Consider the following 25,759-nt stretch of genomic DNA (forward strand, 5'->3'; position numbering starts at 1 on the left):
GTCAGAGTATCCAGTCCTGTGAGGACAAGTCTGAAAAAGAAAAGAGAAAAATGTATAGTGGGATAATTAAGGTCAGACGAAACATAAAAATGTTCTTGACAGAAGTGGAAGTCATTCCGTCACAGCTGGAGACACGGCTGTCAGCGCTCTGTTAGCGACTTGGCCCCCCGCACTTCTTGAAAACTAATTCATTTTGTTAGCTCTACAAAGCCGTCCCGGCAACCTCCTACAAAAAGAAGTTTTTAATCTTCGCCTTTCACAATCAGTAACACAGAGGAAATGAGATTTCGTAGGTGAGCATAACAGCATGCCACTCATCTGCAGAAATGACTGCCCATGGCCAAATTAGACTTGGAAATATGAGGGTGACATTGAGTTGTTTCATGTGATAAAATATGGAGTAGAACGGCTTTCAAATCACGAAGAGAGGGGAGATAAGTCTCTTCAGACTGTATTTAAAGGAGAGATAAGTGTGGAACACCTCTGATCGAGGAACAATGGACCTTGTCAGATTGCTCATTTCTACTGTTCGCTGATGTTTATGAATGAAGGTAGGTGAAGAGGTCTCAGGTGAAGTTTGGATGGAATACGAATGGAGAGTGGGGTTGCACCAGGGCGGCGGCAAGAAACACGACAACTGCTGCGACATATCGCAAAAGACACTCATTGAAGTGTAGTTTTCTACTGATTATCAACAAATTGGAACTATTAGCAGTGCCCTTCACATTCAATTCAATGTTCAATTTGTCCCACAAAAGAACGTGGGAAATGATTTTCTTCCATTTGTTTGAAGTCATTAAGCAATTTATTGGATTTTAGGTAAAAAAGCAACAGAAAGGCAGAACTGGGTACACTTTCAGTTTATTGATCGCAAACGACATTATTGCATATTGAAAGTGAAATTGACTGCTTATTGGGGAGCCCCCCCAAGAACTACCGACCTTTACCAACCACCAGTAGGAAGGCTGACGGACAGTAGCTGTCAGTTGGTATAGCTAGTTGAGAGAGAAGCTATCTAAGATTCTTTAATTTGGAGTCCAAATCGCAATGTTTTTCCCCCATTGCATATATGGTCAGTAAAGCCTGGACTTTGCTGTCTGTCCATTTGTCATTGTCCATTTGTCTTTGTCAATTTTTTTTTCATGACGAGCTGTGGTTATCAATGCTGCATTGGTTCATGTGTTCAACCAAAAAAGATCCCCTCCAACGGTTTTCAGTGCTGTTTTTCAAGACTTTCATTGTATACATACTTTAATCAAACTGAAAGGAGACTTTAGTTGCCAAATTAGGCCGGAAAAGGCAACAAAAAAAGTTGAAGGGACCAAGATATTGTGTCTGTTGTCTATGACTGATCCCACCTGGGATTCTGGATTATCAATGGATCTGAGTTTGGGGATCAATGCAAACATTTTCTTTCCGATACCTCACCTTGAGCTTGTTGCACTCCTCTTTCGTGCCAAAGGTAGCAGATCAGGAGTTTTTAGAGAGAATCCTGCAACTATTTATTTAGAAAATAGGTTTCGTTCTTAGACCTCCATTGGTAAATGTATACCTCACCTTGAGAAATACAAACCCATTGTTTTATAGAACTATTTGCTGTATTTCTAACAAAAGTTCTCAAAAGTTAAATGTCTAAACACAATGCCAACACTTTAGAGGGTTTGACTCGTGTCCATACTTTGATTCAAAGCAATTTATGAGGGTGGCAGTAGCTCAGTCCGTAGGGAGTTGGGTTGGGTTGTCGGTTCAAGTCCGCGTACGGACCAAAGTATGGAGTGTGGATCGGTAGCTGGAGTGCACTGGGCACTGTCCGCCCCCCCCCCTCCCCAACCGCTCAGAGTGCTGGTCACACAACCCTAGATTAGATCAATGAAGGTATTTTGAAATGAAAAAGTCGGGGTGATGTGTCTAAAGTGTTCCTGCCCGATGTCTCCACAGCCTCCATCACTGACGACAAGGGAAGACGAAGCTGCCTTCGACTCAAGGTCTTCGTCAGGCCTCAGAGTGAGTCCCTGATTGTTGTGGCTACCCGGCCCAGTTTACCAATCTGTTGTGATCAGGCTGTGGACTCGTGACGCTCGACTGCTCTAATCTTCACATGTCCTCTCTCCTCTTTTGTTTTTCAAAGACAATTGTGTGAAAGCCCCCGGGACCGTGCAGGAAGGGGTCGATTTCGAAGACAACAATCACAACTCTCTAGAACCCCGAGGTTGGTGGGAATACGCAGTGCATAATATTTACATGTGTTACGTCTGTTGATGACAATCTTTTCATTTCCTTGAGAATTTTCCTTGGTTTCATACATCATGATTTTATTGAATCGACGTGACATTTAGTACAGATTACACACGGTATACTCTTAGAATAATCACATAGTCATGAACTGTAGACAATAACTCAGCTAAATACAGTAACCATTGTTACGAAATGTTTAATCTGCTGATGCATGGCAGGCTTTTATTCAAAAAAAGGGTTTCCAGCCTTTTTGCTAAGCTAAAGTCCACTTTACAACAAATGATTCCACTGCCGCGGACATATTTTTCAATATGGGAATGAAATCATGAGTTTTCAAAGTTTGGTGTAAGGTGGTCGTAAAAGTCGTAAAAAGAAGTTTGAGTCCGTCTTTTCCCCGTCTTTTCTTGAAGTTCCGACAAAATCAAACATGTTTGATATTATGATTAAGTCTTGGTAATGAAAGGGAAATCAAGTAAACATTGTCAACAACCAATGGGTGTGCTTCCCTCCGGCTGGAGCCAGTGTTGTTTATGGTTGCTATGGCGCCTTGCTAAGACAAACGCTAAATATGGAAAGTTCCAGATTTTCAGCCCTTCCGAAGCCCACAAAGTTTTGCCGGGGGTGAATGCAGACCTCCTGGTACCCCCCTCCCCCCCATCTGCATGGTCGGCAGAACAGAAAATCAGCTAACTTTCTCTTAAAGCTGCCAGCTAACGCTAGCTAGCTTGGTTACATTTTTCAAAACCAATCTCATTGTAGCTTTGTAGCATTGTCACACTGCAAGATTCCCAGTCTTTACATAAGACAGATAGTCTTTAGATGTAATATGGGGTCAGACTGTGGTCTTGTTAAAGTAATTTCAGAGGTTTCTAGTGTATGGTGAGCATAAGCTAACCATCATTTTTTATCTGTTTCCCTTCAGACGGCATCGGTCACGAGTCGCCAGAGCCGGCGAGAAGAGACGTGAACTCCGTTGGTCGGCGCCAGACTTCCGTCCTGCTGCTCAGCTCCGCCCTCATACTCCTGGCTGCCATTTTGTCCTTATAGCGCCGAGTCTGAGGACTCCCCCAGGAATGGACTGTCCTGATTGGACCACAGGTCACCCTACCCTGCAACCCCTCCCCTCAAGGAGCACTTTTAAAAAAAAAAAAAAAAATTGAAGAAAAAAAAAAGAAGAAGAAGAAAAACACTGACATCTCTCTAGGTGAAACGAGAGAAGAAGGGACTTCGACGCTGAAGCCTTTTGTTGTTTTTTGACTTGCCAACACTGAGTGGTTCTTGACTTTCTGGTGGGTGCTGATGGACAAGGCACCCCGAGGTGAAGGAGGCCTAGTCTCTTAATTTGCCGCCTCGCTGCCGTCCACAGTATGCAGATTTTCTTTGTGTTAAAAACAAGCACACATCCTGCTTACAGACATATATATACACACACACACACACACAGAACAGAAATGACACAATCAGGACACTCTTTAGCGTGAAGGGTAAAGAAGCACAGCAGGATCCCGCAACCGTTTACAGACTTTTACCATTGTATTTGTGTTCAGGAACACGTCACCTAACCCCTCGACATATAACATGATTAAATCTCACATCAAAGTGGAAGAGGTTTCGAAGAAGATCCGGGAGCGAAGCATCTGGCACAGGCCAACGGAAAGGAAAAGGATGTTGTTGCTAGGAGACTGGTGCCAAAGGCGTGGGGGGTACGGGGTGGGCCTTTGATAACTTAACCTTCCTCTCAGGTTGAAAAGGTGCCGGATGGCAGACTGCGGAGGACCCCTGTTGAGAGTGGAAACTCATCTTTTAGTGTTCAGATAGAGCCGATTTATGATTGGCTAATGTGTTTTTTTTAACAATCACCTAATTCAATTGTAGCAGCCATCACGGGTGTATAGTAAAATATTCGAACGGAGCGTAGAAGCGGATATGGTATTTTGCCAAGCAAAATGTATTTTCCTATTTATTGTGAAGTCCTCGTGCTTTCTTTCTGTTCTGGTTTTAGTCTGCAAGTACAAACACTAGTAAAGGCAATAAAAACTACACTTACCCCTTAAGTTAGTTTGCATATTACACCGTTTTTTGATACAATCATACAAAAAACATTGAGTACAGTTTATCAATCTGTTTGCCGATGATGGTCTTTTAATTGTTTTTAACAAAGTCGAGGAAGACGAAGAAAAAAAAAAGTCTGATGTGCTATCAGGGTGTAGAAATCGTAGAATGTTTGTGTTTGGATTTTGTCATTAAAAATGTCACAAATGTAGTTTTACTATTACACTATTGCTTTTGTGAATCACTGTCATAACACGGCTATTGTATATAGAGACAAATGTCCTACAAAGTTCAGGGATGTGTCCATGCCTAACATGTGTTGCGTGGCGATAGATTTTTCAATGAGACAGGGACGGAGGTGTGGAGCAGGTGGTGGTAGTGTGTTCGAGGGCGGGGGGGGGGGGGGGGGGGGAGTGCTGGGTGATGCACTTGCCCTCTTTGATGTTGTGTAAAGTGACGTCAGTACAGAACATACACCGGGGGAACCCTCCTACTGGTCATTCCCCCCCCGCAGAGATGGAATAACCAGAGCGAGGTGTCCTGTTCTCTCAGGGCCAACTGAAGCTCACATCAATATTCATGTTTCCACGCACAAACAAACACTAAACATATTTTTCAGATCATCAGATTGGCAATCCGCTCGACCGCTGCAGATTTAAAGGGGCTTTATGAGTTTTTTTTCCGTGCCGATTTTAAGTAACGAAATTAGAAACTCAACTCCCACGATATTTTTGACCAAATACTTCAATGCAGATACTGCAGCATTATTGTAGGGTTGAATATTGGTACTGTCACGAAATATTTACCCAATTAGAGTTATTATATATATATATATATATATAGATATATATACACATAGATATATATGTGTATATATCTATATATGCATATATAGATTATATACATAGATATAAACATGTGTATACACACACACACATATATCAATATATATCTATATATTTCTATATCTATATATCTATATCTATATATATCTATATATCTATATGTATATATCTATATATATATATATATATATATGTATATATAAAAATATATATAAGCTAGTAAATCTGGTAAGTTTGGAAAACGACATCATTTGACTGTAATGCAGCCTTTAAGGACAGGAAACGTGTGTCATATCACAATATTACACAATATTACGATAGCCAAAATTTAAGACAACTAGTCTATATAATGATTTTGACATAATATCCATATGTATTGCCCATCTTGTGGGGTCAACATGGTCGCTTTCAGTCCCTTTGCTCCTTAGTTTAAAGCAACCTGTGTGTGATCCTTTATCCAATCCCGACAAGTGCGCTGTGCTATCCGACAACAACCCCACATCTCCATTCTCCATACACTGTATATTTCTCTTCAGCTTTCCTTCTCCAGACGGGAAAGCATCAAATTCACTCGTAAACGTATGGAAAAAGAAATACCTGTAATTATTGATGGTTGACTTCAAATTCATTTTGAATTTCATTCCTTAGAGACTCTGTCCCATGCAGTAACGCTACTTTTGACCTGATTGTAATTGAAGAGAGAGAAGTGAACATTTGTGATCACATATACTGTTTAAAGGAAGCTGAATTCACAATGTAGATGTTATCGTTCACACAGTGGTGTGTGTCTGCTATCAGACGTCAGGCGGCTGGGTACCCAAGGCAGTACTGAGTATCCAAAGTATACAAACAAGCTGAAAAAAATTGTGCTTTATAAAATTGGTATGGACAAAAGACATGTTAATGGAAGTCACGATATTGGGATTGGTAGCAGTATCAGACATTTTTGAACGCCCCCCGGCCATAACTGGCTGCAAGTTTTACTGCTGAAAAAACCTGTTGTACCTTCCTTATGGTACACTTAGAGTATTAGAGAGGACACATTGAAAATCAAATCTGACACTGACACGAAAGTTTTCATTTTGAGATAGAAGTCATAATTTCAATTTTCATTTGTAAAAAAAGTGATAATAAAAGGACTATCTAAATGACCATTTTACCATATAATAATGATATCAATATGGAAGTCGAGGTATGCTATTATTACTCTTCGGTTTCTCAGACAAAATGAACTAAATCTGAGTTGAGAGTGCCGGAAAAGACCTGAAAATGTCTTCAAACACTTAGTTTGAGGACATTTTGTCAATGTCCATATGTACTTAGTTTGAGGACATTTTGAAAATGTCCTTAAACACTTAGTTTGAGGACATTTTGTCCGACAACCTTCAAATTTAAAGGAAAAAAATGAAGTATTTTGAATGTGCGAATGATTCATCACTGGAGTCCCTTTTAAAATGAGGGGCACACAGGGACACTTTATTAACAATGGCTTCCTCCTCAAACCTACCAGCCACCGTATGTTTTAGTTCGCCATTAGGAGTCCCGTGTCAATGTAACCTTCACCTCTATGGCAACGCCACGATGAGAAGAAAACAATCACTTTTGTGGATACCGTGTATCCAGCAATTAGTCCGTTGTAACATACAATGTTACATGCTTTCGCTTTTTTTCACACCTGTTTTAAAGGGCACATTAATGTTCTTAACAAGAAAAAAAAAGTTCAATGTTTGATGTAAAAAGAGCTTCATTTCAGTTTGTATGTCTTTTATATGAAAAAAAAATAACAGGATCCAAATTTCTCCCTCTGTCTGTAAATGTTTTTGTGCATATCACGCAGTGTGCTGCGGTTACAATCATGGATCAAAGGGTCTAAAGGAAGAACACGCAGAGCTCCAATATCATTTTTCCTTTTGTCGGTCCATCTAGCATTGGGAAGGCTTACTTGGAGGTATCTACATAAGAGTGACATGACACTGTCCTGACACATAAACCCCAACCCTATTGTCATGACTACACCGAATGACACATTACTAAAAGTTATGTCACTCTTATGTAGCTGCCTTTTATTGTTCAACGCATTCTCATGAACGGGTTTGTATGATATTGCACGAAAATGTATGCACAACAGTTAGTATGAAAACCTTACGAGACGGCCGGTTGGTCATGTGACGCCGGCGGCAGAGCTCGTCGTGCCGTTGGCGACTGGGAGCCGGGGGCAGTGCACGGCGAATGTGACGTTACGTTCTAGGTAAAGGGTAGTGGAAAAGTTTGGAATATGACACACAGAGCCCCGGATGGGCACTAATGCCCCGGATGGGCGCCAATGCCCAGGATGGGCGCTGTGAGGGGCACAGGCACAAAGGGACCACTAGCGTGACTAAAACACTTAAAAACTCCTGAAAAAAAACTGTTTGGTTATATAAAAACTGTTAAATATTAAAAGCAGGTTAAAAGAACCACTGGACAGGTCGAACAGCAGGAGAATAAAATATTAAATAAAAGGTCACCTCCACTCCAGCCCTGGCCCCTCTTCTGAGACATTACCAAATAAATAATTATAATAAATTAAATATATTTATGAAGAGGGAGAGTTATGTAAATATATAGCTTGGTGTCCCAAAACAAAAGAAATTCCAATCTAATATTAATGCATTACTTAACCTCAAAAAAATCTAATAAAGTATTTAAAAGGTCTACAAAACTGTCTGAATTAATGGCCCTTGAGGTTAAAAACACTCTTAAAAATAAGTAGTAAGGTTGGGCAGTTAAGTTTAGCTTACAAAAAGAGAGCGTCGACGACTGTTAAGGCAGCAAAACGACACGTTAAATTTTAAGTGTAGGATCGTATAATAATATGGATTATAACCCAGAGAGATGGAATATGCGTCTCCTGGGTGAAACGTTTAGGTTTCCCCCAGTAATGAACGCCGCTCCCCGGCTAGAAAGCGCTGGGTTTTACGGGGTTAGGGTTAGAGGGTTATGGTTAGAGGGTTAGAGGGTTAGTTTGAGAGGGTCAGAGGGTTAGGGTTAGAAGGTTAGAGGGTTAGGGTTATAGGGTTATTGATAGAGGGTTCGAGGGTTAGGGTTAGAGGGTCGGGGGTTAGGGTTAGAGGGTTAGGGTTGGAGGGTTAGGGTTAGAGGGTTAGGGTTGGAGGGTTAGGTTTAGAGGGTTAGGTTTAGAGGGTTAGATGTTAGGGTTAAATCGTTAGGGTTAAATGGTTAGGGTTAGAGGGTTAGGGTTATAGGGTTATTGTTAGAGGGTTCGAGGGTTAGGGTTCGAGGGTCAGAGGGTTAGGGTTAGAGGGTTAGGGTTGGAGGGTTAGGTTTAGAGGGTTAGGGTTGGAGGGTTAGAGGGTTAGGGTTGGAGGGTTAGAGGGTTAGATGGTTAGGGTTAGATGGTTAGGGTTAGAGGGTTAGATGGTTGGGGTTAGAGGATTAGGGTTAGAGGGTTGGGGTTGGAGGGTTAGAGGGCTAGGGTTAGATGGCTAGGGGGTTACGTGGAATGCTTACCCATTACAGTGCTTAACTTTTCGTAGCTATTCTTACAACATGGTTCATGAGAACAGCTTGAAGCCAACATCCCTGAGTCCCTCTTTACCATCGTCTGTTTTTAAAAAAAGAAAAAAAAGAACGTGTGCTCATGTCAGTGCATCTCGCATCGGGAAGGTTCCCTTAGCCACAGATGATTTGAACGTTGTAGTTAAGTGTACCTTGTGCCTACATGTCCCCCCCCCCCTCTCCTGTACTCATCTAAAACTTTTCTAATGTCTTTTTCTTCACTAGAGTTTTCTACAGAAAGGCAATTTCTTTGTAAATACACGTGTCGGAGCAGCTATGACTGACTACAACAAAACGAGAAAACAAATAATTTAATAAATACTTCTTTGTCGTTGCCATGATCGCCGTCTGGTTTTCTTTCATCAGTCATTAAGCAAATGAGTGACGGGTCGTGGAATGGGATGAGCGTCGAGTAGGCGAGCACAAATTCACTTGAAATGAAATATGATCTTCAAGCAAGACGGTCTATCTTTCACAAATAACACAGCAGCTTAAAACCCCTCATCGGATGTCAATGGGTAATTGTTTCAACTGAGATGTTTCAACGATGTTTTAAAGACTTTCATTTAACCCTTGTGTTGTCTTCCTGCTGACAATGTCCAGTCGGGTCCAATATAGAAAATACTTTAAAAAACTTTTTTTCCCCATTTTTTTCTATGATTTTCTCTTTTTTCCTGACATTTTGTCACTTTTTTGTCCCTATTTAGTCACGTTTTTGTCATTTGTTTTTGTCCCTTTGTCATGTTTTTATGTCCTTTTACATGTTGTTTTTATTTTTGTCCTTTTTTGTCAAGTATCCCACTGTTTGTCATTTTTTGTCATGTTTATTAATGTTTTTGTCACGTTTTTCAATGTTTTAGTCCCTTTTTCAATGTTATTGTCCCTTGTTTCTCACATTTTTCAATGTTTCTGTCATGTGTTGCCTTTTTTTTCAATGTTTCACACAATTTGTCACTACCACCAACTTCTAACCACTATAGGTTGACATTTGTTTGGAATTGATGGCCAATAAACCTCATTTATTGAACTGAAAAATAAGGCAGGTAAACAACGGGGAAGGTAATTTGCAGGGGAAGACATCTGAAGGAGATACAAGCAGGAACGCACAACACGCCAACAGGAACAAGGATCGGACACTGGACAAAGAACGCACACTGACTAAATCCAGAGGGTAACGAGGTAACAAGAGGCAGGTGACAAGGGGGCTGGGAAACAGGTGGGAAACATCAGGTAATCACGGAGGCGGGAAAGCACAGGAAGTAGAACTAAATACAAAACGAGACAGAGACCAGACTTCAAAATAAAACAAAAATGAGGAAACAGAACACATACTAGACCAGACCAAAAAAAACACAGAAAAAATGCAAGACAGGTCTGGACGAGGCTAGGAAACATATACAGGAAACAAACTGAACAATAACACAGGACATACACACCAAACCGTCACAAAACATAAGTTAATAAGCTAATGTTACGTAGTGTTTAACATTAAAAAAAGGTTCAAAAGTTTTAAAAAAAGACAAAAACATTGATTGTCAATTTTAAGGGAAGACAACACAAGGGTTAGGATGAATCTAAACTGAATTATGCTGACTAATAGTTAAGATCAAAGGAACATCTGTTTATGTGTTATCGCAGATGTTGACCTGGGTAAACCATGATAGTAGTGATAATCAATATTTATTGTAGTGGTGCATGTTATTTTTGGGGAAATTTGGTTCAAAGGAACCAATATTTCGGATCCAAAATCTTCAAAAAGGGTCAAATTTGACCCGAGGACAACACAAGGGTTCAAAACTGGTCCGGTTTAAATTGTGCTCGGGTGAATATTTCCAGTCAATGTGTGGGGTCGGGCTCGGGTGGGGTCAGGCTGGATTTGGTCGGGCCCAATCTAAGCTCTACTCTTCACGGGGGGGGGGCACTTTCCTGTTTTCTGCACTGCAAACACTGCAGGTGTTTGGTTTCATACCAATTAGCAGTTAGCCACCCCATGTAGCTTTCAAGCTACATTTAACAGATGTTTGTTTTTATGCCCAGACACAATCAGTTTTAAAATGTGCTTTTGCAAGGGGGGGGGGCAAAAACACACACACACACACACACACGGGTTTAAACTCCTTCTGTTCTTTAGTTCTATTTTTAATGCAAAGTGAGAACAACAGACAACGTTCCCTGTGATGCACGTGCCAGTCACAGACATAGATGCTTTGACTGTTGTTGAGCCCTTGTGTCCGGTTGTCATGGAAACACACATTAAAATGTAATGTACTCCACTCTGCCAATATGCTGTACAGAAGGATGCTGCTAGTTGTTTTTCAACGTAATAACCTTTATGGGCACCGTTCTATACGTGATCGTAACAAGGTTATACTGAATTTTCAATTCCTTTTATTTTATTATTTTTTTGATTTTTTGTTTTCGTGTCAGTTTTTAGACTTTTTGCTAGTTTCCCTTTAGTTTCAGTTTTTCAGACAGGTTTCGTTTTTCTATATTTAGTTTTACAGTAGCTTTAGTTTGGGCCAGGTATAATGTCTCATAAGTACGTATGGGCGTCATATATGAAATATTGTTGGAAAATTGCCATTGTGTGTCATATTTGTTAAATATCTTTGTGCCACCCTGGTGCCATCTAGAATAGAAAGCCTTTATTGTCATTATAAACAAGAGATTGAAGCAACCCCTTTACAGTATCAACACAAAATATAAAAAATATAAATATAATAATGATAAGTAGTGCTAAAAAAAAGAGGGGGGGAATATGGTGCCTGTGACCAACTATATGCTGTACATATATAAAATAGTAGAAAGATAAAGGATTTGTATAGACGTCATGCAGAAATATAAGTTGGTGTATCAAAAGTCCTGGGTATTGAATGGTTAAGTATTAATAATAGATAAATATAGCACTGTAATGAAATTAAATGGTTAAATATTGAGTAGTTCACTGTATCTCAATTTAATTCAATTTCATTTGTAGTATCAAATCATAACTAGAGTCATCTCAAGACACTTCTGTAAGTCTAGACCACACTCTATAATTGACAACAGTGTTCAATGAGCAAGAAACCGTTGCTGCCGGTGTGGACACAGACACTGAATGATGAACAATGGCAGTTATAGTAACAATAAAGATATTGGAACTAGGACTAGAAACAAAAGTTGATAAAAGCAGTTTAGGTCGTAGTAGGGCATGGTCTTGGTCCCTTGGTTTAGGTGCCACCCCAATCCATGGATAACTGCGATAAAACAGAATAGGGGATATGTTCCCCGGAGATAAGTTAGTAACAAGCATTTTTGGAACATAAATGCATGCAGAAAGAGAGACAAGATGGGTGTGTCAAAGGAAGTCCCCCAGAAGTCTAGAACTCGAATTTCGAGCTGGTCCAAGGCCAACCTGAGGCCAACCAGTCTCCTTTTGATTTTCAGTAGTGGTACATTACAGCTAAAAAAACTGAAATGCTGAAATCTAGCTCCAGATCAGGTTGTTTTTCTTGAAGTTCTTAGTTTATTTTTGTTTAATTTTACTATTACAACCTTGATGTGTGACTGGCGTGAAGTTCTGTCTCTATTATTGTGGCTACCTCCCCTACAGCACGTGTTCCATGTTGACAGATGTTGGATTGTGGGAATGTCTGAGTCTGGACTTCCCACTGATAACCCGTCCCCTTTTTATCTGTGTTTTGGGTCCGAGGGAAGCACATCTGTCAGAAACTTCCAGTTCCTGTTCTCTCTGCTCCACTCTATCACACTTTCAGCTATCTCCACTATCAGATAGCTGATTCAGAACGCTGGTGCTCGTTTCCTCATTAAGACCAAGAGAGTGGATCACACCACTGCACTCCTCACTAAGACCAAGAGAGTGGATCACACCACTGCACTCCTCACTAAGACCAAGAACACAACTCCAGTCCTCACTAAGACCAAGAACACAACTCCAGTCCTCACTAAGACCAAGAACACAACGCCAGTCCTCACTAAGAACAAGAGAGTGGATCACACCACTCCAGTTCTGAAGTCTTTAGACTAGTTTATAAACCACTGAACGGTTTAGGGCCAAAATCCATTTCTGATCTGTTAATGTACTATGAACCACCCAGACCTCTCAGGTGGTCTGGGACAAGTCTGCTTTCTGTCCCCAGAGTCAGAATTAAACAGGGGGAAGCAGCATTCAGTTTCAATGCTCCTCATCTCTGGAACAAACTCCCAGAAACCTGCAGGTCCACTGCAACTTCCCGTTTCTTTTAAGATCCCCATTGGCTTCTGTCTGTCTTAAACAGCTCTTTCTGGGGTCTCTATCATTTCATCAGAATTCTACGTAAACGGGATTACACACGTACATCCATGACATTCATGCTCACAGTACATACAAAGAACAGCAACAACATCCATTGAAAAAGGTACAACTCGAGCAATTTCCAAATGAATCATGAATTATTAGTTGGATTTGTTGACCCCACTAGATGCCGCTCAATGAATGTCAATTCAATGTGCTTTGACTTTTTTGTGGATCCCAGAGCGCCATCTAAGCTTCATTTGGACTTTCGGTAGTAAACACAGCAATCGCACTTTGCTGAATGGACATTACAGTCAATTTTTGTATTTTTAATTAAAGTGTACTTTCTTTTCACTGTAGTAAGGTCTGGCCACACCTCCTATCTATTCTGGGTAAGGACCAAAAAATACTAAGGCTTGTTTGTATTTCTTTAAACCAATCACAACAGTCGTAGGCGGGGCTGGGCCCCGATAGCGGAAATAGTGAGAGGGGAGGGACGTCAGACTTTATCCCAGCATTGTACATCAGTTAAGCCAATCTACGATTGACAGATATGATTCAAATCAAATGAGCTGTTTTGACAATTGAAAGCCAACACATACAGAATGCACTAGCCCAGAACACAAAACCTTCTCCCTGTATTTCCTGTCTTGAGCCTGCCCCAGACACATCTTGCGTGGGTTGTAATGACGCATTTTGGTTCCCTTTGGAATTCCCTCCGTGTGAATGAAACCCCAACCGAAGAGGAAACCGCTGCAAGTCTCCAAACTCATCAACGGATTTGGACCAGAACACACAAATTGGAGGTTGGAAGGGTTTATTAAACTATGAAAGTATTTCCATACTCACTTAAAATCTATTTGCATGATGATCTGTGTGTAATCCTGCATTAGACCCCAACTGAGAGTATGTGTGTGTGTGTGTATCCCAGAGCTAGGCTATAGGTGCAGACCATGCATTTTCATATTTGGTAGCCAAGGACACACACACACTCTTTGTGTTGTGCCTGTCCATTTACAAAGACAATGGTTAACCGTTCATCAGATCTCTGATGACCAGTAAACCAGAGCCCCGTTTTTCTCCTATCCCAGAATGCTGTGTGGACCAGCCAGACCTTCCGGTGCAGCGCTGTGGAGGAAGGTCTGGCAATGTGAGACTACTTCCTTAGCAACAGCCCTCCAACAGTATTAGGTGGAATGGTGAAGTTAGTCCCTGGCAACCTCATGATTACTGTTGTGCAGCCCATACTTGAAGTCTTGATAAATGGCAACCTGTGATTGGTTGGGGGCCAACTGTCTCAGCCACATCATCAATTGCATTCCTCTGTGATGGCCTAATCTGACACCGTTTTGATCATGGATTCAAAAATACCACATGGTCGATCCTTAATGAAAAAATAAAGTGCTGATAGATGGATTTTCAGGATGTACTTACTGTATGTGCTCTAAAATAAAATGAGGCGATAAATTGACTGGCACGGAGGTCAAAATGAGATGCGAGACTGAGCTGAGGTCTCTGAACATCCAGCATACTTAACAGACTAGTCTGACACCTAATTTAGAACCCTTAATTTTCCTGATTAATTTTCCTGTCCTCTTGGTCTTAAGAACGTCTCACATGGCTCGCGTTAATTTGATCCCACAGGGAGAGCCCCCCCGTAATATCTCCACTTTAATTCTTAACGCTTCCTGTTCAAACTTATACTGCCGTCCTTTTCAATTTAGCTGAAGGCTTGAGCAGATGGAATCGGGCGACGGGCCGAGGTAGATGAATCGGTTCGGGACTGAGACGTAATATCAGCAGCCAAACGATTGCGCCTCCTCTTCAGAAAGGGTCGACCTTGGACCGCGTGGCAGCGCAGCCGCAAACCCCGAAGGACGAACCCATTTCACAAATCATCATGGAAAAGCATGTTGGCCGTGTGGACGGACAGCGAGGGACAGGCTCTATTACTGAACTCCCCCGTATTCCCATAATAGAGACCACACAATGGCACGCCGGGCCAATTCTCTACCCCGCTGTTAAAATGAAGCCCTATTCAGTTTTATGTAGGCCATCTGTAAGTCTACTCAATCCTAAAAATAAAAAAATTGAGTGGAATAGAACATATTCATCGCTCTCTGGCTTCGAGCTGAATGGGATCTCTGAAAGGAGAGGGCTGAGCCAGAGAAAACACAGAGCGGCGTGCTGTGATTGACTCAAGGCCTGAGAAGTAGTCTAAATCTAATATTCAGATTTATACAGGACTGTGGGGTGAAGCCTATACCTTAGGGGGAATAAAATCAATATTTGCAAAATGGCCTTTTGTACCGGTGCAGAATAGACCATTGTGATTGATTATTAGTTATTCCAATACAATAGAGCCACAATATGTTATAGTATCAGTCATTGATCCCCTTTTTCATGTATTATGTCATGTTAGATTATGAACTGTTATACCAAGTAATTATGTGTGGCTCTACATAAATGAACTTCTTTCTGCAGTTGCGGCTGTATTTTGGATTATCACACGGCTTTGTTATATACTCACTTATGGTCAACTACAGCGTTCTAGCGTCTGTTATTTCTGTAAAGCAGGCCAGAGTCTGGAGTCCGGAGGACCATTTTGAAATCGATAAAAATCATTTTCAAATCAATATTTTGTGACAAGTTGTTGGTTTCTTTCGCAAGGAGCCAGGTCATAAGCGGGAAAATGTAGAGCGAGCAGGTTTTAGTTGCAAGTGAATCCCCTTCAGGGTGATTCAAGACCTGCATCCCCCTGTTAGGGTTCTAATTCGTAATAATGACCAGCCTGCTCTACATTGTCCCTTATGTGGCATGTGATTAGCTTTAGCAGGGCTAGCCCAAGAACCTTTGGGGCCTACCTAAGCATAACACTATTAGTTTCAGTTACATCTCAATCTTCACAAGAGGGGTCTAAAATTAATTTGAGACCCAGGACCCCTTGCTGACCGAGAGATGGAGCAGGGACCCCCTACTCTAAATATTGTATCAAATGTAGTTGCATATTAAAATGGGCAGCCTATTGCCTTTACACATAGGCTACCTTTGTAGGGCGTGTGTAAAACTAAGCTCATAAAATGATAAAATGCTGGCTTATTTATATATTTATACATCATGGTTAATTGTTAAAATGTTAGTTATTGTTATAACTTTAATCCTTAAGCTTAACTGTATCTGTGCATGGCTACCTTAGCTCTAGACCTATCGTCAATTTTATCTTTACAAATAATATGTTGGATTCTTGCTAATGTAGCCTATATTTTCATATAGTATACTGTAAATATAACAATACTTTGGCAGCCCGACTGCAGCTACTCTGAGTGCCCCCTAAGGGGTCCTGGACCCCTGTTGAAGATCTCTGCTTTACGACATGCAACACTGTTGTACAAATGGCAGAAAGGTCGAAAAGAAGTTAGACACCCAAACTGTCCAACAGATAAACATTAGAGTGTAGTCTGGCACACAGGTGAAATGTATTCAAGTCTACAAATCATCCAGAGGCTGAAGTATTAGAGGTAGAAGTAGTTGGGTTGATGCTTAGTGTTGACTAGTTCTGATGGACCTCATGTTCCCATGCAGCCTTCAGCAGTGTTACGGTAACTGTTACACAACAACAACATGGAGCCAAAACACATGGGACCATACGGAGCTGCAGGCAACGCAGAGGCAGGTGTTCTCCCAGCCCGGGGCCTCAAAGGGCCACCTGGCGCTCAGGTACATGCACAGTTATTGTATAAAGACTCTCACTTCCCAACAATGTAACTGGATTAAATCCCAAGAGCCAGCTCATAGACAGGGCAGCTCTACAACACACACTATAACACACACACACACACACACGCACACATAGACAACCAGTAGCTAAGGAGATACAATGGTTGGTTTTGTCACCTTGGCTAAAGTGCAAAACGTCCATCTCTTCTCTTCACTGTTATTCCAGGCCATAAACGATGTTTTCTCCAGCTGACAGATTTTTAAGCAATCTTCTCGTCTCCTTTCGTAACATCTGTACCAGTCTGGCCAGACCCAAAACCGGTCAACGTGGTCATAGCCTACTACCAGCTTAATACACATTACAGTCTAGAGTAGCCAGTCCCACCTACTTGTGTTCATCATACCATAAAGAAACTTGTTTTTCTGAATTTGTTGTGCATTACAGTGTGAAGTCATAACCCACATCACCTACTGGAGTTTGGGAAATGACAGCAATATGGCAAAGGTCAGCTGGATTTAAGCTGTCCTGTGTTGGTCTAAAGTCTAAAGTCCTATGTCCTAAAGTCCTATTTGGGCATTAGTGGTCACCAGGGACGTCAATAGGATTGAAAGAAAGAGGGTGCTTAGCCCCCAGGGTATTTGTAACTTGCGTTTGCAAAATCTGTTCCCTCACATCTTTTGTTGCTGTATTAGATACACTTACGCATTTCAACAAACCAAGATATAAAAAGTAATATTATAGTCATATCGTCCTCTTCCATTTCTACTCTGTTCAACAAAAGTTCCTGTCATGTTATGTTTTAGATACATCAAAGCTGCATGGGGGGGGGACTTTGCTCCTGATGAGTGCTTCTGTAAGCAATGATTAAATAAATGTTGTCTGTCTGCTCATGTCAATGTATGATAAAAGATTTGGAGTAATGATTAGTGTATATAAATATGTATACACTGTATGTATGTGCATCTGATCTGTTGGCATGTGCTCATCTTTAGCTTACATTTAGGCAACATCTACATATTTATTTAATTTTTCACTGCCAGTGAATGCAGAAAGTAAAATTGGTTAGAATATAGCTAGCATATATAATAAATATAGTGAAAGAATTTAGCATAGCGAGTTCAGAGAAAAGAGTAGCAACGAGTTCACACCAATGCCCCAAGACGGTGCAGTGCATCATCTTGATAGCAAAACAACTCTTTGTACTTCTGTCTAACTTCAGACTTTTCGCCCATTTTTTTTGTAGCTGGACATAATTTGTTGGATCTTTATGAATGAGGATGCAGTTATTGATGAATCAAACTGTTATGGGTGTTCTTAGTATCATTTTGGGGTGCTTAGGAACACGTCAGGGTAGCTTCAGCCCCCCTAAAATAGGCCTAACAACATCCATGGTGGTCACCGGCAAATCAAACAAATCAGTAAATGATTAATCCACAAAAAACACCGTCTTGTTGTGAAATCGTACACCCACAGAAAACCTTGCAACACCATTGGAACATGCAGAGAGGTGTGCTGGCAGTCAGAAATCTCTCGCACAACAGAATCTTGTAAATGTAGCAAGTGCAGCTTCTATAAAGGCTGACCGCCTCTCTGACACTCCGTCATCGTTCCTTTGTGACAGCTATCTGTGTTCTTTGATTTGTTCCCTGATATATTTTGTAGCCGATTAGCCATAGCATCATGAATGTGTGGCTCAGAAGTTATTTTCTGGCAGCGGGGCTGTTTCTCTGTTTTTAATCCAGGTAGACACTGGCTACAATTTTTGTTTGGCCTAGGTAGTGCATGTTGCACATGTGCAAAAAATGTGGCAGGATATTATAATTGAAGCTGTTTTTTCCATCAGACCAACTTGATCTCTAAGCCGAGAGGCAAAGACTTTTTGTCTTCCTTGTTTAGTGGGCCGTGCACGAGACAAGCGCATAAATGCTGACGATTGGCTGAGGTTGAGTAAAATTTCATGGTAAGCCAATCAGAGGTAGAATTGGGCGGGTTTTCGAAAGCAGCGTAGTCGGATACAACGAACAGCACAAGGAGTCAGTCAACATGAGACAGGTAGGTACGTTACGAAACCAAGGGGGGGTAACTTTTCCCAGGTTTCCCACCGTGGTCATAAAACATGTGTGGGGGGGGGGGCAGTTAAGTTAATTGCACTACAAAGAGTGTATAAATTTATTTGGGCTACAGTGCTTAACGAGCATTATTTAATTTTGCCCAATCGTGGCCTGTTGAGGGGCATTAAATATCAAAAGTTCCAAAACATCTATGTTGTTATTAGTATGGCTCCACTAGACATAATATCTCCATACATGGCATCTGATTGGAGGCTAGTCTCACTTTGTCCCACAGCAACATTAAAATACTTCAGATTTGTGTAAAGTTTCTAGAGTTTATGTATTGTAGTGTCCATTTCATTATTAAATTCAGATTTACTATAAATAATTGAACATGCACATGTACAGTATTTTATGTTCCGTTAACGAGGGGGGGAGGGGGGTGTCACATTTTAACGTTTAAAAAGGTACTTGAAAGAAACGCATTAGTTACTTTCTGATGTAACTACTTACTTTCATAATTTGTAACTCAGTATCTAATTTAGTTGCTTTTTGGAAGAAGTAACAAGTAACTGTAACTAATTACTTTTTTAGAAGTAACTTGCCCATCACTAGTCACCTGTCGTCTCAACAGCCCAGCTGGTAAGGTGCATTTAATACCATTCACCATCCAGCCCAAATGCAGTTGTTACATCTAAAAAGGACAAGATGTGAGTTTATGACTGTACAAATTATAATTAAGAAAACCTTTGAGGGAAAGAAAACACATATTTAACACTGTTAAACAAGTGCTAAAGGTAATCACTTGTCCTGCTGATGTCTCTAATTCTTAATTTTATCTTTACGCGACTCCTGGCTCACTTATTTCCCAATAATAACATCCAGTTACACCACTATGCAGATGATACGCTTATTATCACTAAAACCTATTGAATCCACCTAAGTGTTGTCTGGATCGACGACAGTTCATTTACCGGATAGTTGCTGCGCCGTGTCCCTCACCTTCCAGTTTCTTTGTCTTTACGTTCTCGACTCGGGCCACTTCAAAGAACAGCAACTAGGATCCGCCAAGCTTGCAAGCTAACGTTACATGCTGAAAATGGCGAGTTTTGAAGAACAATTTGGATGGTCCAACCAGCAAGGCCTCCTTGGTTCTTTCCATAAATGGTTGTTCTTATTTATAATTAATATATTTTGGACGTTTACTGTATTGGTCCGAATATAAGACTATCCTGGTTATAAGACCACCCCCCTCTTTTAACCCCTGTGTTGTCTTCCCGTCAACTATGAAAAAAATATTTTTTTTGTCAACACTACCATCGCTTTTTCTGACATTTGTCACTTTTTTAATGTTGTGGCGGCTTTTCTTGATGTTTTTTCCAAAGTTATTAAATACTTCTAATGTTGACATTTTCAGCTTATTTTGAAGGCCCATTTTTTGTGATGAAAAAACTTAAAATCAGTCAAATTTGACCCGAGGACAACATGATGGTTTAGACTCACTTTTGGTATAATACTTTTTAAAGACCAAATCTTGTTTTTATGTAACAAATCATTTTATTTGAAAATAATTCTAAAAAAACAGATTGAATAAAACAAGGTGGGCCGTTTTATTTCTTTTGAATGATTATTTTTTAGGTGAAAGTGTCACATTTAAATTAACGGGTAATATTTCCAAGGCCTTTACTCTGTTTTTAACTGATTAACTTTATTAACTGATGAAAGGTCTATATAAGCTCTGGTTGAGCTTTTTCTTCAAAACTTGCCATTTTTAGCGTGAAGCTCGCAGAATGTTCAGTTTCTCCTGAAAATGCGCCACACTACAGACGTCAAAGTTGCTCCTTTACCCATTTTGCAGTGACTTTAGACTGTTCTTTGTTTCCGTCCACAGTGCCCATATTATGAAAAAACACATTTTCTGGGATTTGGGTTATTTCTTGTCTCTGGTGCTTCCACACATGCAAACTTTGAAAAAAAACTATCCATGGTGTTTTGAGTGGGATCCAGTTTTTGAATTTCCTCTGTCTTCAGTCTCCGGGTGAGGTGTTCAACATCTGCACAAGTTTCTACGTCACTAGAGACGAGGTGGCTAACTGTACCATGCTAGCTCGTTCTCAATGGCAAAACACTGCTACAACACACACTAGTCGGCCATAATCTCCAAAAGAACTACTTCCTGTCGCTGTTCAGCAGGTATTCCACAAGTGGCCCTGGTCTAGAAGAAGTCTCCCAGCTAATCCTGCCTTGGACTGACCAAAGCTGGAGAAAGAGTTATCTAGCTGATGGGATCTTACCGAGCTACTGAGCATGTGCAGCTCCCAACAAAGATAGTATAGAACTGAGATGTCTCACTCTGGAGCTAAAACAGAGACTTGTTTTAGCACATAGAGGGATAAAATGAACAAAAAAAACAATGTAAAGCTTCTGGTACAACCTTAAAATACAATTATGAACCTGAAAATGAGCAGAATATGGGTGCTTTAAGCAATCTTCAACTTCTTTCGTAACATCTGTACTCTGGCCAGGCCAAAAGCGGTCACAACGTGTTCACAGCCTACTACCAGCTTAAAACGCTTTTCAATCTATAGTAGCCAGTATCACCTTCTTGTGTTCATCATACCATTAAAAAACTTGTTTTTATTAATTTATTGTGCATTACCAGGTGAAGCAGTGTAATGCACAGAGACAGCAGTATGGCAAAGGTCAGTCCTGGTTTTAGCTGGATTTAAGTTGTCCAGTGGTGGTCTATAGTCAATTTAGGCATTAGTAGTCAAACAAAGCAGTAAATGGTTAATCCACAAAAACAAGTCTTGTTGTGAAATCGTACACCCACAGAAAACCTTGGAACCCCATTGGAACATGCAGAGAGGTGTCCTGACAGTCAGATATCTCTTGCACAACAGAATCTTGTAAATGTACAACCAGCAGCTTCTAAAAAGGCTGACCGCCTCTCTGACACTCAGTCATTGTTCCTTTGTGACAGCAATCTTTGCTCGGTGATTTGATCCCATTATATTTTGAAGCCTATCAGCTCTAGCATCATGAATGTGTGGCTCAGCAGTTGTTTTCTGGTAGCGGGGCTGTTTCTGAGCAGCTCGGCGGCCCTGACGGCCGAAGAATGCCAACCCTTGGTCAAGCCTTTGCCTCTGATTGAACCCTCAACGGTAAGTCTTCATCGTTCTACTGCCTAAGTCTATGGGTTTGTGTATTAGGCATTGAGCCATTAAAGCATTACTCAAAGTTTTGGAAAGTTCTTCCACAGTTTGTGCCTCTCAAGGCTGAGCATCACATTTTAAATCAGAGCTAAGCATGCATTTCTCTTAAAGATCATGATAAGAAATACATATGTAAAACCTTGCACAATATCAACATATTTTAACCAATTTCCCAAGATGTAAGTCTGTTTCAAATCCATGAAGCCACTGGCTACCATTCTGGGCTGGTTTAAAAGTAGGCTATTGTTACATCCAACACACAACCATTTTGTTTTCTAATATGTGTTCAATTTGAAACTTTGCCTCGTGATTTCAAAGATGTGAGGACCTGTCGTCTCAGCAGCTAACACCCCAGCTGCTAAGGTAACTGGCTATGTGTCAGCAGCCCCTTAATGTTGGCTCTGATGTCCTCATTGACACTACCTTTGTCCAAAAACTAGTTCAAGGTACCTTTTGGACATTTTGACATTTTTGGTACCTCCCTCATCCCAAAGTTCCAATGGCTAATTAAATATTCATGACTAATTGACTTCATGTTTGTGTGCAGATGTATGGCAGGTGGATCACCATTGCAGGTTACGTTGATGGTGAAGGATTTAATGCCATTCTGAAGGCCACAGAGAGTGCCTGGGTGAATGTGACTCAATCACCATCCAGCCCAAATGCAATTGTTACACATGAGAAGGACAAGATGTGAGTTGATGACTGTACAAATACACAACATAATAATGGATGCAAATTATGATTAAGAAAACATTTGAGGGAGGAAAACACATATTTAACATTGTTAACCGATTCATAATACTGATGAAAGGCCCATACTAGCTCGTTGGGCTTTTAACCCTTGTGTGGTTTTCACTTTCGGGACCCTCTTGTATCCCTCTTATCTGGGGTTTTAATAACAATTCTAAAATATAATTTTACTTCACAATCTACCAACAAATATTTTCTTTATCTCTATTTCAAACAATTGAGATAATATACTGTATATGTTTAGGGAATGCAATCAGTCTCTACTAGAAGACAATTAAGAATGGAAGTGGGATTCGTTTTTTGTCATATAATTCATGTTAAAAATCCACCATGTGATCATTCATATCTTGGAAAAAACATAAGAGGTCATATCCAGAATAATTTTCTGAATTGAGTCAGGAATAGATGTTTATCACAGAAAATAAGGTGAGGCCATGCTTTTCAAGTAGAAAAAAATTTAACTTTTTTTGTTCTTCTAAAAATTTGAAATGGGTCAATTTGACCCAAAAACCAGACAAAGATTCATTTTATTTTCAGCGTGAAGCCTGATAGTTCGAAGTTTGTTGCCGTTTCATCTTAAGTAACAGAGTTTTGGGAACGGCAACACAAAGAGCGGAAGCTGAGAGACATCCAGATGTCAAACAAGTATTCCGGGAATGTCTTTCCGTTGATCCAGACTCATCCAAACCCAACATGAGAGCTCAGGAGTTGTATTTTGAATATTGGTAAATTACATACAGTACGTCTTGGCTGTGTTTGCTTAACCCTTGTGTTGTCTTCCAGTCAAAATTGAAGATCATCAATTTTTTGTTCTTTTTTTGTTGTGTTGTCTTAACTTTTTTTTTTTGTCCCTTTTGACGCGTTTTTCATTGTTTCTCAATTTTGATGTTTTCAACACTACGTAACACTAACACTACGTTAACTTTAAGTTTTACAATGATTTTTTGAATTTGTGGTCAATAAACCTCAAAAACTAGGAATTTTGACTAAAATAAAAGGAATGGATGTTTATGGATAATCACAGACTGAAATTTCAACTTTTACTCAATACTATTTCAAAAACACGTCAAATTGTTTTCCAAATGCTATAAAATTGCATAAGATTCCCCAAAATTGCCAAACTTGCCAAAGAGCGTTGTGTGGAACCAATCATGTTATTTTGAACATTGATATTGACCCAAAGACAATATGGGGGGTAAAGGTCAAATCTTGATCTCTGAAGTAGTATAACGAAACAATCCTAACTCTTGATCCACTACGGAGCCTTTTCCAAGCTTTTAAAAGAAATCTTCCCTTTTTAAGACAACATGGCTAAGGAAGTCATAAAACAGCTCTGTCAGCATATGATCTCAACTTTTCCTCTTGTTGTTTTCCTCAGAAATGGAACCTGTGTGGACTTCGGTGTCAATGTAACCATTGAAGGCAACACTGGATTTGGGTCACGTAAGATACCCTATCAAACACGACAGTGTTTCTACATGTTTGTTTGTCCTGTTTGTCAGAGAATTCAGCAGGGCAGATCATGTTGCCTTCAAAGGCTTATGGTCTTTCAATTAGTGATGCCCCAAAGGCTTCATGAACCCTTGGTTGTATTTGTTGATCTGCATGGTGTTGATCTGCATGTTCGGCCAGTGCTGCAGTGACAGAGCAGATTGAAGTTTCTGTTGAGCCAATGCCAACAGCCCTCCACTTCCCGCTCAAATATCTATTGTTTTTCTAGAAAATGTGTCACAGTACAGCCGTTTAAGGTGCTCCTCCACCGATCTTACTGTGACTTTAAACTGTTCTGACTTTGTTTCTGTGCCCAGTAGTCATGGACATGATCCATTCAAAATTCCACTTCCTGCCGAGCTGTGAAGGTTGTTCCGTCATGAGCGTCAACACCACCGCCAGAAACCTCGACAAGATATTTCAGCAATTAAACTTCAACATGGACGTCACAGGGGAGGAGATCCACGTTCGGGCCCTTTATTTGATAGGTAGGAATGAACGATGCCTGAGAGAACATATTTTATATTTAAAACACTCATTTATTTTTGCTGTGTTTCCAGGCAAAGAGTCCACGTTGAAGGACTCCGACCTGGAACATTTCAAGCAGCAGGCGAGCTGCCTCGGCTTCTCCAGAGAACCAGACTTCCTCTACGACCCTAAGCATGGTGCTACACCTTTTAAACCTGTCTGATTAAGTAATGAAATTAAGATGCTTGATGTCAGACAGAACTGATCTCTTTCTCTCTTTCTCTCTGCAGGATTGTGTGCTTAAGGTGAGGGTATGAAGTTTCAGCAAACTTTTTTTTTCTTCAAGTCAAGAGACAAAAAGTGACTCAAACCATCAAAATGTCTGGTCCGTAGTTCTGGATTCATAGTCTAATAAAATGTGTAACACAAAAGGTTCTCAAGCTGTGACTGTGTGAGCTAAAGTTACTGTGTGAGGTGAAAGGGAGAGGTGCATGCTGGTACTTTAACAACAGGAAGTGTTGGAGCTGCAGCACCTATCATGGAGCTGGTTTACAACCCTTCTTACACATTACAGACGGATTCCTTTCACCAAAAGTCATACACTTTCTTAAAGTCCCAATCAGTCAAATTAGACCACACATACATAAAAGAACAATTTTTAGATGTATTGTATATTACATTATCCATGGATAAATTAATGAATCCACTTAGAAATCAATTTGAATTGAAATTTATTGACTTCTTAAGGTTTCAACATTTAAAAACCCAATGTGACCACACCTTGACCCACGTTAGTCCAGGCTTGGATTAGTTTGCCTAGTAGATTTTGACAATAAGAAATAGTTTTGAGTAGTTATGGGAAAATTAGCAGTTTATTAATTAGCAGCCTGACTTTCTTTGAAGGGAATATTTTTTTTTCAATGCTTTGAAAAATTATTTCGGGTAAATGGGCCCCAACATGCATAAACGCTGGTAGTGTCCTTGTGCTGATAAAGTGTGCAGTAAATGTGGAAAGTTTCCCTGAAATCTTTCTTTCATTCATTCATTGATCTTGAGTATAAGACTCTTGTCTAAAAGTACATCTCCCGATCATGGGAGAA

General features: G+C 40.3%; 2 protein-coding genes and 1 long non-coding RNA gene across 8 annotated transcripts in view; all 3 read left to right on the plus strand.

Moving 5' to 3' along the window:
* LOC117959283 (ephrin-A5b-like) overlaps positions 1-4,498 on the plus strand; it is a 107,135-nt gene extending 102,637 nt beyond the window's left edge. For all 3 annotated transcript variants that reach the window (XM_034896331.1, XM_034896332.1, XM_034896330.1), the window contains 3 exons: positions 1,939-2,004; positions 2,129-2,209; positions 3,158-4,498. In XM_034896331.1, the coding sequence (XP_034752222.1) occupies positions 1,939-2,004; positions 2,129-2,209; positions 3,158-3,282 (272 nt within the window). In that variant the 3' untranslated portion in view covers positions 3,283-4,498. The remainder of the gene's footprint in view (positions 1-1,938; positions 2,005-2,128; positions 2,210-3,157) is intronic.
* A 162-nt stretch (positions 4,499-4,660) lies between these two features.
* Positions 4,661-25,094, plus strand: LOC117959285. 4 transcript variants are annotated; one of them, XM_034896334.1, is made up of 8 exons: positions 4,661-4,667; positions 10,170-10,174; positions 21,748-21,896; positions 22,495-22,640; positions 24,079-24,143; positions 24,509-24,679; positions 24,752-24,856; positions 24,950-25,094. In XM_034896334.1, the coding sequence occupies exons 3-8, from the start codon at positions 21,774-21,776 to the stop codon at positions 24,961-24,963; spliced, it is 624 nt and encodes a 207-aa protein (XP_034752225.1). In that variant the 5' UTR covers positions 4,661-4,667; positions 10,170-10,174; positions 21,748-21,773; the 3' UTR covers positions 24,964-25,094. The 4 variants fall into 4 exon arrangements, with proteins under 4 accessions (XP_034752225.1, XP_034752227.1, XP_034752224.1 ...); XM_034896333.1 differs by lacking the exons at positions 4,661-4,667; positions 10,170-10,174 and having other exon boundaries at positions 21,615-21,896; XM_034896335.1 differs by lacking the exons at positions 4,661-4,667; positions 10,170-10,174 and having other exon boundaries at positions 21,615-21,896; positions 24,512-24,679.
* LOC117959286 lies at positions 11,463-25,090 on the plus strand. Its single transcript, XR_004659909.1, has 3 exons — positions 11,463-11,474; positions 14,571-14,573; positions 25,011-25,090. It is a non-coding gene; the product is annotated as an uncharacterized LOC117959286 (long non-coding RNA).
* Positions 25,095-25,759: the final 665 nt, after the last annotated feature.

This window comes from Etheostoma cragini, chromosome 16 (genome assembly GCF_013103735.1).
Source record: "Etheostoma cragini isolate CJK2018 chromosome 16, CSU_Ecrag_1.0, whole genome shotgun sequence".
Classification (NCBI taxonomy): Eukaryota; Metazoa; Chordata; class Actinopteri; order Perciformes; family Percidae; genus Etheostoma; species Etheostoma cragini.

Excerpts from the sequence above, each read along its gene's own strand:
- LOC117959285 (XM_034896334.1), top strand. The coding sequence starts at position 21,774 with ATGAATGTGTGGCTCAGCAGTTGTTTTCTGGTAGCGGGGCTGTTTCTG. Across the intron at positions 22,641-24,078 it reads ACACATGAGAAGGACAAGAT|AAATGGAACCTGTGTGGACT; the intron begins GTGAGTTGATGA and ends TGTTTTCCTCAG. Across the intron at positions 24,144-24,508 it reads CAACACTGGATTTGGGTCAC|TAGTCATGGACATGATCCAT; the intron begins GTAAGATACCCT and ends TTCTGTGCCCAG.